Genomic DNA, 11,500 nt, shown 5'->3' with positions numbered 1-11,500 from the left:
TAAAATTTAAAATTTCTGAATTTTTTAGTGGATGTTCTTTTTAGTGTAACAAGTGTGTTTGCCAATTTTCATGCGAAACGGGATGACGGTGCTTCGTCGGTGAAAAATAAAAAAAGTGTAACATTTGGAGGTAACATTTGTTGTTCGACTTGTTTTTTTTTTGCACAGATCAAAATACTTAAGCTATCCTTCTAAAAATTTGCAGGTAGCGTTTTGGTGTGACAATAATCACATCTATTTTTTTTCTTTTTTTTTGACATTTGAGAAAAACATTTCACATGCTCCCAAGAGCCGAATTGGATATCCGAATCCGGGGCTGCCTACTTTAAGTTGGGACCCTCGTGCTTTCGCGGGGGAAAAGCTAGCGACGCACACCAATAATCTGCCACCAGAATAAACAAACGGCGAAGCTGCATGCCCCACTTGTTAAAACAGCACGGCTGCTAAGCTTGCAATACAGCCAAGGCCGTACTCAATCTGTGATGAACTATATCGAAGACGTATGCCCAACACATTCAGTGCAACAACCGGGACGGCGACCGGTGGCGGTGGACTGGTGGTGGCGCCGCCACCAACCCGGACGCCAACTGCTCGGGCTCATCTCGTCGCCGTCGTAGCGACCCCAAGACTGTACCGGGATAGCGAGGTGAGACGATACGAGGGGAGAGAGCGGAATCGGAGGCTCGCTCTCATCATCGCCGTCGGACGGGTTAGATGATGGTGGGAGGCGCCAAAGCCGGGCGTTCCCTCCCATCATTCCATTTCCATGGTGCCGTCGGTCACAACTCACCGCCACCATCAGCTCGATCAACTCCTTCTCCTCGTGAGTACAGTAGTACTTGAGTAGCAGCTGCAGTGTGCACCGTACGTGCATGTAGAAATAAATATCTGCTGATTTCTCACGAGTAGAGAAGATGGATGCTGCATGCGACGCAATCCAATCCAGGACAATTGCATGGCCTTGAAGCAACCAACCCGAGCTGACTGACCGGCCGGGCCTACTCGTACCTAACGGCCTAACCCGGGGCCCACAGGCGAGACCCGGGTCCAAGAGTCCAACGTTGTTTAACAATTCTTCCATGTAAACGGGGGACTCGGGTGAGGAGTAGCCCATAATGAGCTCTCAACGAACTGACACCGACAGCGAGTTGTAGAATTTGAGTCCGACTGAGTCATCGCTGAAGCAAAGCTTCAATTTTGTCCTCAGATCCATCCCTTCGTTCAAACAGGAGGCTACTAATTGGCGCTACAGATTCATTGACTCTCACGCGTAAGTACTAGTAGTAGTTAACTAACCCACGAGGACTCGATTACCCGGAGCATGATTGGGCCCTCTCTTAACAGTCTTATCCAGTTAAGCCCGTGTCAGAAACTGGCATCTCAAATGTCAGTTCTTCCGTTGCACTGCTCTCCAGGCACTGTGCTTTTACTACTTAATTGCATGACTGATACCCCTAACTAACTAGCCGGTCAGCGTTGGCGTTGCTTCTTCCCTCCTAACATCTCTGGATCCAAAGAGACAGTACGATCATTTTATTATCTTTAAATAAATTAGATTAGACTACGCTCTCATTGTTAGGTCGATGATCCGTGACGACTGAAAGCAAGCATGTCACCTCGAAAATATAGTCCTGAACTTTCATGCCAATATGCCCTCGCAGGCTCGCAGCTGTTAATCTGTTATAGTAAGAGCATCTACATCCGAACTTCTCAAATTGACCGGGCATGCACGGAGATCACTGGCCGGACAGGAGATAGAAGCAAAAATTAGCAAAAAGTTGACACAACCGGACCCTTCAAAGCTAAATGTCCGGCCTATCCGGCAGCCCTCATATTCATCTCATATATGAGATGATTATGAGGAGTGCCCGGGCGTGCCCGGTTAGTGGTCTTGCGTCCGCTAGATAGGATTGGGTCCGTCGTAGAGCACCTTTTTTCTTTCTTTTCGTTCTCTCCCTCTCCTTCTTCACCAATCACATGCATGTTACCGGACATATAAGGAAAAAGTGAGGGAGATGACTGCGTGAACGAAAAAATAGGGAGTCAAAGCGGACGCTGACCGGGCACGTCCGCGGGCGTTTGAGGGGCCAAATTTGTACATTGTGGAGCATCTTCAACATGGACTGTCAAACCGCCCCATCTGTGTGAACCGTGCGGTCCGGACGTATTTTGCCTTTCAACGCAGTTTTGTATCTTTCCGCCGGTCAGTTCGAACGTCCCTTTTTCCGCAAACTCAAGGCAAATTGGGGCATTTGCGGGAGCCCGGACAGCAGCTACGTAGGACTCCGACACTCCCGGCCCATTGAAATTCCCCTTCCGGTCCCCTTTTTTCACTCCATCCCTACCCCTTTCTTTCATCCGCACCCTCGTTATCCGCCGTCATCGCTATACCTCTCCGGCCGCCGCGCAGGCATCCTCGACATCTGCAGACCCCAACCACATGAATGTCCGCCTTGGACTGTGCAGGCAATGGTGTCGAAGTCCAACGTGGCTGTTGTTCGGACTCCCGCAACCCCCCCCCCCCCCCCCCACCCCCACCCACTTTGTCCTCACTTTGCGAGAGAAGGTCCGTCCGGACCGCCGAATGGACCGAAACATGCCCTTATTGGATGTCTTCCGCGGTCCGGACGTATCCGGATGGTTTGAGAGTCGACGTTGGAGATGTCTTTGCCCACACGAGAGACCTCGAGTGCGTGTTTGGTGAGCTGGTCCTATTACGTGTACTTTACCCAAGCGACAACGACAGCTTACTGCTAGTGAGCTATACATACACGACTGTTCTGCCAAAACTAAGGCATGCATATATACACGATTGTTCCTCTCAGATTCCGTGCTGCTCCCGTTTTGCCCAAGACGAAACACGTCGTTTTCGTTTTTTGCAAAGTTGCCAGCGGAGTGAGCATCAAGCAGATGCAACGAAAAAGACAGCCTGGTGCAATCCGATCTCAAAGCCCTGAAAATCCGACGACACAACATGGTTTCGTCCTGGTTGTTTCATACCTGCTGACGCAAACGTGGCTGTACTTGCTGAAACATGGAAATATTTGGCATCCCTCGAGAGCTCGAGGGCGACGATTCTGGGAGGTTGGCCATAGCAATTAGAGCATTTACAGCCGGACTTGGTAAATCCGACCTCTTAAACACTCGCGGACGCATCCACGGACGCTGACCAGGCACCACTTAAATAATGCAATTCATATCCGGACATCTCAATTACCATATCTCAAATTCATACAAACTCATGCAACTACGTCGATGCACACACATCGTCCGGCTACTCCATCACTACTAACTAAACATGTCATCAGACTACAAAAATTTGGCTTGTTTGGCTATGGTGGAGTTCATCCGCGGCTGCCCTTACCCTTCCCGACGCCATTGCCGTCCTTCTCGCGGAAGTACCGTTCGAAGATGCAGTACGGATCGAGTCGGATCTGCTCATAGCCGGAGCTGTCCTTGCCGTCATTGTCCTCCTTCTCCTTCAGTGACAGCTCGGCCATGGCACGGACCGCTCGATTCTGCTCTCGGGCGAGGGCGCGCGTGTTCATCCGCCGCCGTTTCTTCATAATTGGGGCGCGGATGGCTTCCTCCTCTGCGGCCGCCCGCGCAGTCGCCATTTCCGCCTCGATACGGGCCTCGGCGGCCCTTATCCTCTTCTTCCCACGGCGGGCCGCCCGTTCCCTGTGGGACTCATACTCTGCCCGACCGGTGATGGGGAAGGAGAGGTGTTCCGGTTGCCGGGACCACGATCCAGCACCAGAGGACCTAAGCGCCCGGTGAGCCGACGCTATGGTGTCGCGGCGGACGGATCCATCCGTCGGCCGGGCACTGTCCTCTCGGGAGCGTTGGAGTGCAATGCGGACTGTCATTGCCTCCTCGAACCCACACGGGATGACACCTCAGTCGACGGATCCGGACCGGTCGGCGTCTGATCCGCTGCCTGCCATGGTGGAGAAGGCCGGAAACCGCAGGAGGTGAGTTCGGGTGGCAGAGGGGAGTGGAATGAAGTGGATAGGGTTTGCTTCGGCGAGCGGATGGGGACAAATATATGTAGGGTCGGGCGGGCCAGCATGGGCCGGATCCGATGTGGTGGGCATGCCAGGCGCGCCCGGGCGCCCCACATCCGCTCCATATTTGAGTTGGATATGAGAGGTGCCGGTCAGCCCGTGCGCTTGAAGCCCGTTTGAGGCGTTCGCTTGATCGAAAAAGCGTGACCAGTCAGTGACTAGGCGGTCCGCTTGGATGTATGAGACGGGTTTGAGGCGACCGGCTGTAGATGGTCTTACGATGATATGATTCGTAGTAGTTCATACTACTAGTTAGATTGTGATCTTGCCATCTAGTTCTGTCATTCATGTTTTCCTATTGAGAGGATCATCACGTGCCACTCCTGGCAGTGAAAAGAAGGTAGGCAGCTAGCGAGATCTCCCGGCACGCATCATACCATCATCCGGGTTCCCCGCCGCGACTAGGTAAACGTAGAGAAAATTGCATAAACCACCTACTTTTGGTGTTAGTGTTGTATGAAATGCCTACTTTACAGGTTTGTTGCACAAAACACCATATATTGGGATAATCGTTGCGGATAGGTCTAATCCTTCATTTAGGTGTTATGACATGATTCTTGACAAGTGGGTCTAGTTTGTAAGTGCATCTGTGGCAAAAAAAACCGCCACATGAGCAGTCAACTAGAACTGTCAATATCTCACAATTCTTTGCTCCAATTGAGTTGAATTTCCCCAAAATATTAGTGAGTGCATTTATGATTTATTGGATTATTTTTGAATTTTCTAAATGTTAAATTATGAACAAAAAAATTGACCGATGGAAGTCCTGCATCCATTATTAAACCCTTCGATTGGAAGTGAGATATTTATCAATGAAAGGCATGTATCCCTTCTTAAACCCTTTGATTTGCGCATGTAGACCAAAGAAAAGACCATGAAACCTTGGTTTTTTTCGGGTTTGTTGATAGGACGGATTGTCCATACATGAAATCTAGATCTACGATTCTTTTTCATTACAGTGCGCAAACAATCTCTGATACATGGCCGACCCTTTGGGGGCAGGGGGCGGTCACTAATATGTCCCAAACATATATGTAATTTTTGATTGTTTCATGCTATTATACAAACGCCCAAAAATTTATGTTCCTAAACAAATATACATAGATCAACAACAAAAATTCTGCCTAAAAATATAGGGTTTCACGAGGGTGTGGGGGCGGGGGGAGAGAATACCTAACCAACAGACAAAGGTAGAGGGAGACGAGGAGACCTTCGGGGTGGGGAGGGGGGCACGGAGACAGGCTTACCCAACGACGCAGGAGAGCTAGCTAGGCTCCATCACCGGCGTCCACTTTGCCAGCGGCTGCAGCCACTTTGTGCAAAAATAATCCAATAAATCATAAATGCATTCGCTAATATTCTAGGGAAAATTCAACTCAATTGGAGCAAAGGATCGTGAGATGTTGACAATTTTAGTTGGATGCTGATGTGGCTGGTTTTTTTTGCCACCGGTGTGTTGAAAATATGCCCTAGAGGCAATAATAAAATGGTTATTATTATATTTCCTTGTTCATGATAATTGTCTATTGTTCATGCTATAATTGTGTTATACGGAAATCGTAATACATGTGTGAATACATAGACCACAACATGTCCCTAGTGAGCCTCTAGTTGACTAGCTCGTTGATCAACAGATAGTCATGGTTTCCTGACTATGGACATTGGATGTCATTGATAACGGGATCACATCATTAGGAGAATGATGTGATGGACAAGACCCAATCCTAAGCATAGCACAAAGATCGTGTAGTTCGTTTGCTAGAGCTTTTCCAAATGTCAAGTATCATTTCCTTAGACCATGAGATTGTGCAACTCCCGGATACCATAGGAGTGCTTTGGGTGTGCCAAACGTCACAACGTAACTGGGTGGCTATAAAGGTGCACTACGGGTATCTCCGAAAGTGTCTGTTGGGTTGGCACGAATCAAGACTGGGATTTGTCACTCCGTATGACGGAGAGGTATCTCTGGGCCCACTCGGTAATGCATCATCATAATGAGCTCAATGTGACCAAGTGTTTGGTCACGGGATCATGCATTACGGTACGAGTAAAGTGACTTGCCGGTAACGAGATTGAACAAGGTATTGGGATACCGACGATCGAATCTCGGGCAAGTAACGTACCGATTGACAAAGGGAATTGTATACGGGATTGATTGAATCCTCGACATCGTGGTTCATCCGATGAGATCATCGTGGAACATGTGGGAGCCAACATGGGTATCCAGATCCCACTGTTGGTTATTGACCGGAGAGTCGTCTCAGTCATGTCTACATGTCTCCCGAACCAGTAGGGTCTACACACTTAAGGTTCGGTGACGCTAGAGTTGTAGAGATATTAGTATGCGGTTAACCGAAAGTTGTTCGGAGTCCCGGATGAGATCCCGGATATCACGAGGAGTTCCGGAATGGTCCGGAGGTAAAGATTTATATATGGGAAGTCCTATTTTGGCCACCGGAAAATGTTCGGGATTTTTCGGTATTGTACCGGGAAGGTTCTAGAAGGTTCCGAAGTGGGGCCCGCCTGCATGGGGGGACCCACATGAACGTGGGTAGTGGGGGCAAGGCCCCACACCCCTGGTCAAGGCGCACCAAGATCCCACCTTAGAAGGAATAAGATCATATCCCGAAGGGATAAGATCAAGATCCCTAAAAAAGGGGGATAACAATCAGTGGGGAAGGGAAATGATGGGATTTCTTTTCCCCACCTTTGCCAACGCCCCAATAGACTTGGAGGGCAAGAAACCAGCCCCCTCCACCCCTATATATAGTGGGGAGGCGCATGGGAGCAGCACCCCAAGCCCTGGCGCCTCCCTCCCTCCCGTGACACCTCTTCCTCCCCGCTTGCGCTTGGCAAAGCCCTGCCGGGATCCCGCTACTTCCACCACCACGCCGTCGTGCTGCTGGATCTCCATCAACTTCTCCTCCCCCCTTGCTGGATGAAGAAGGAGGAGACGTCCCCGCTCCGTACGTGTGTTGAACGCGGAGGTGCCGTCCGTTCGGCGCTAGGATCATCGGTGATTTGGATCACGACGAGTACGACTCCATCAACCCCCTTCTCTTGAACGCTTCCGCGCGCGATCTACAAGGGTATGTAGATGCACTCCCCTCTCTCTCGTTGCTAGATGACTCTATAGATTGATCTTGGTGATGCGTAGAAAATTTTAATTTCTGCTACGATCCCCAACACGGTGCACTTACAAACTGGATCAACTTGTCAGGAATCATGTCAACACACCTAAATGATGGATCAAACCTAGTTGCAACGAATTACCCCAATATACGGTGTTTTGTGCAACAAACCTGTAAAGTGGGTGTTTTGTGCAACCCTAGCACCAAAAGTAGGTGGTTTGTGCAATTTCCTCGGTAAACGTATGCCGAGCAGATTCGGTGCAACAACCGGAACGGCGACCGACGCTGCTACCAACCCGGACGCCAACTGCTCGGCCTCATCTCGTCCTGGTCGTAGCCGTACTGATGCAAAGGTTGTGCCGGGGTAGCGAGACGAGATGAGGAGAGAAAGAGAGGAATCAAACGCTCTCGCTCATCAAGTCATCATCCGTTGCCGTCGGACGGGTTAAAGCATTACAACCGGGCGCTTCAAACCCGTCTCAGTCCGTGCGGGCCGTCCGGGCGCTGACCGGCCGTGAAAATTCAACCCAGACGGGCGCCTCAAACAAGACTCAATCGTCCGGGCTCACCGGCACCCCCATATCCAGCCTAAATATGAGGCAGATATGGCTCGTCCGGCGCGCGGATGACGTCGGGGTCCCACTTGGTATCATCCCGACACCCGGCGGTCCCAAGCTCGTCGGACCAATTTCGCCGCGTGGGGCTGCTCTCGCGAGCGACGTAGTGCCTAACCCGACTATTTAAACCGACCGCCGGCACCGAAACCTTATCCCTTCACATTTTCCTCCGCCCGTCCGCCACCGCCACCACTTTTCACTCCCCGTCCGCCACCGCTAGTAATCATGCCCCCACGCTGCCCGATAATGGGCTCCCCATTTCTAACACCGGAGTGCCGGTTGCAGCTCCTTGAGCAAATCCGGGCAAAGAGCGAAGCCCGGATCCCCGCGGGGCTACCTCCAAATGCAGTGGATCCGAAGGAGGACTTGGAGGAGGAGGAGAATGTGGGTGACACCGGGGACGCGGATCTGCAGGCGGAGCAGCAGGCCATCCTCGATTCCGTTCGCTCGGAGTTGGATGCGGAGGCCAGACGCCGTCGCAGGCAAGAGATGGATACGCAGCACGCCGCGGAGGAGGAGGAGCCGGAGGAGGATGTGGGGGACACTAGGGACGTAGATCTGTAGGCGAAGTAGCAGACGATCCTTGATTCCCTCCGCTCGGAGTCGGATGCGGAGGCCAGACACCGTCACCGACAGGAGGATGTGGGGGACACTGGGGACGTATATCTATAGGCGGAGCGCATGCCATCCTTGATTCCCTCCGCTCGGAGTCGGATGCGGAGGCCAGACGCCGTCGTCGACAAGAGATGGAGGCGTAGCACGCCGCGGAGGTGGAGGAGATGCTTGCCTACATGAATGAGGTCGAGCAGGAGGAGAAGCCGGAGCCCTCCTACGTGCCTGTTCACCCGACGCCCGGCACCGACGTCGTGGTCATCTCCGGTGATGAAGCTTAGTAAGGGTAGTACGTAGTATGTAGTACATATAATTTATTTTTGTATGCTTTGTATGGATCTAGAGGTTGAAATGTGAGAGATTCGGATGCAAAGTAGCTAATTTGAGGTGTGAGAGCAACTCCAACGGGGCGACCCATTTCATCCGCTGGCGTCCGTTTGGGTCAGCGCGGACACAAAAGGCGGCCCAACGCGCCAACCCAAATAGATGTGTGTCTGCTTGGCGTCCGCATGGCGACCCATTCCCGGCCCATTTTTGAGCCGGATTTGAGTCGGCGCGGACACGAGACGGACGCGCGCGCCCCTACTCCTCTCCCCAGGCCTGCCGGTCGGTGGCAGCCACCACCATTTCCCCCAAAACCCTCCCGCCCGCGCGCGCTCCCGCCCCGCACCCGCCATGGACGACGACCTCGATCTCGACGCCGCCGCCAGCCTCGCCTCGTCCGACATGACGACCGCCCCCTTCCGGCAAAGGCAAGCCTCGTGCCTCGCGCAAGACCGCCGCCGCGCCCAAGCCAAAGAAGGCGCTGATGCCCGAACAGCAGGCAAGGGAGTCGGCCAAGAGGAAGGGCCGGAGGCACGCCGCGGACACGAGGGATGAAGCCGTTGCGGCTGCGGCCGTCGTTGCCGCCGCACAGCAGGAGGTCACCAACGCCCGCGTCGCGGCGGCAACGAGGGAGGCACTCTATATGCTAGGGTTAAACCTTAGCCAGCACGGCCTCGTCAACGCCACCGTGGCCAGCACCGGCCCATCCGCGTTCCCTCGGTTGGTGCTGCCCGACTCGCCCCGCGCGTTGGCTTGCACCCCGATGCCCGGCTTCCACGTGTACCCGCAGGCCTCCCGCCTCTCCGGGGAGTGCACGCCCGACGTGAGCGTGGTGGCGCCTTCCATGCCCGCGCCCGCGCCCATTGACCTCAACGCCACACCGGTGGCCGGTGGCTCGTCATCCGGAGGCGCGAGGAAACGCGCGCGGCAGATGCCGGCTGGCGCGCTACCGGACGCCCGCAACCTGTTCGACGGAATGCTGGCCGCCGGCGACGAGGACTACATGCAGAACCTCATCTTCGAGGGCGGTGCGCCGGCTGCTGGCTACGATCCCGACGAGACACAAAGCCAGGACGGCCGTGGGGCGTTCACACCGGCCGCTGGCTATGATCCCGATCAGGCAGCCTTCATGCGTGATCAGGTCGGCATGGACCTGGACGGCTTCCCACTTGACCACGAGTTTCCGGACGACTACGGGCAAGAGGAAGAGGACGAGTGCGACATCGAAGTGGACCCTTTTTTCGAGGACGAGCTCGCCAACCAAGCCGCCGGTCCAAAGCCGAAGCGCAAGAGCAAGCGCACGAAGGCATACACGGCGGCCGAGGACAAGCTTCTTTGCGAGTGTTGGCGAGACATTGGACAAGAGACCAAGACGGGCGCCGAACAAAAGCATTCAACTTTTTGGATTCGTGTCCACCGGGAGTTTCATGAGCGCAAGAAGTTTCCGCCTTACCAAATTGTGAGCACGCGCGGGTGGGTGTCCATTTCGAAGCGATGGAGGGTGATCTAACAAGAGTGCAACAAGTTTTGTGCCACTCTTGAGAGCGTCAAGGCCCGCCCCGTGAGCGGCATCGGCATGCAAGACATGGTATGCTAGCAAGCCGCCCTCTTTTGTGTCATCAAGTTTATGCTTGCGTGTTCATTTGCATACCATTTGCCAATATGCTTGCATGAAAACAATTATAGGCATTTCAAGCTTTGGAGACATTCAAGGTCCAGCACAATGCAAGTGCTTCAACCTCTCCCATTGCTTTAGGGTCATCAAAGACAAGGAGAAGTTCAAGGCGTAATATGCCGCCCTCAAGTCGCGTGGGGGAAGCAAGCCGTGGAGGAGGTTGGGGACGGCGAGCCGGCACGGCCGCGTGGGAAGACCAACTCCAAGAAGGAGGACAAGCGGGATGCGGCATCGAACGCCTTGATCGCAAGCGTGGAGGGCATGATGAACAAGGACTCAAGGAAGGAGGAGCGCCGGCGTTTCAAAGAAGAGCAAATGAACGCCTTCATGGAAATCCAAAGGAGGAGGCTTGAGATGGACGCGGAGAAGAACGCCAAGATGCTTGAGCTGGAGGCGGAGAAGCAAGCCAAGATGCTAGAGATTGAGGCCGCCAACGTCAAGACCAAGGCGAAAGAAGTGGCTCTCGCGAGCATGATGACCGGGGTGGAGATCATGAAGGTGGATTTCAACACCGTGTCGCCAAGGAAGAGGCCGTGGTTCGAGAAGATGCAGCCCGACATGCTCAAGTTCACCGACGAGTGATCTCGTGGCCGCGAGCGCTTTCCTTTTGTATGCCGGCTTGTGTGCCGGCATGACCACGGGGCCGCGATGGCGTGGTCGAACTCAAGTCCCACCCCTTTTTGTGTGCTGGTATGTGTGCCAGCGCGAACTATGTGGTAATATTTTTTGAAGCCGGCAATGTATGCCGACGCTGGCATGGTGCCGGCATGAGACATGGTCGTTGGCATGATCTATGGTCACGGGCCTTTTTTAAAAATTGAGCGCGGACATGAAAATGAGTCGGCGTGTTGGACGTGCGGCCAACCCAAATGCAAAACAGGGCGGACGCCGGATGGGCGGCCGACCTAAATAAACAAAAAACGGACAAATGCGCCGTCCATTTAGATCGACACGTTGGAGTTACTCTGACCGGTCACTGTGCGCGAATGCGTCGCGTCCGCCTGCGTTTGAGGAATAAATTTATGAAGTCCATCAAGTCCTGCTGTGGATGCTCCTAGATGATGATGCGAGGCG

General features: G+C 53.4%; 1 protein-coding gene across 1 annotated transcript; it reads left to right on the top strand.

Moving 5' to 3' along the window:
- Positions 1-9,514: 9,514 nt before the first annotated feature.
- LOC123095721 (uncharacterized) lies at positions 9,515-10,084 on the top strand (the record flags this gene model as incomplete). Its single annotated transcript, XM_044517272.1, has 1 exon — positions 9,515-10,084. A coding segment is annotated over exon 1 (570 nt), but the record flags the coding sequence as incomplete, so codon positions are not given.
- Positions 10,085-11,500: the final 1,416 nt, after the last annotated feature.

This window comes from Triticum aestivum, chromosome 4D (assembly GCF_018294505.1).
Source record: "Triticum aestivum cultivar Chinese Spring chromosome 4D, IWGSC CS RefSeq v2.1, whole genome shotgun sequence".
NCBI lineage: Eukaryota > Viridiplantae > Streptophyta > Magnoliopsida > Poales > Poaceae > Triticum > Triticum aestivum.
Note: the sequence above shows the minus strand (reverse complement) of the source record. Positions and strands in the feature narration are given on the sequence as shown.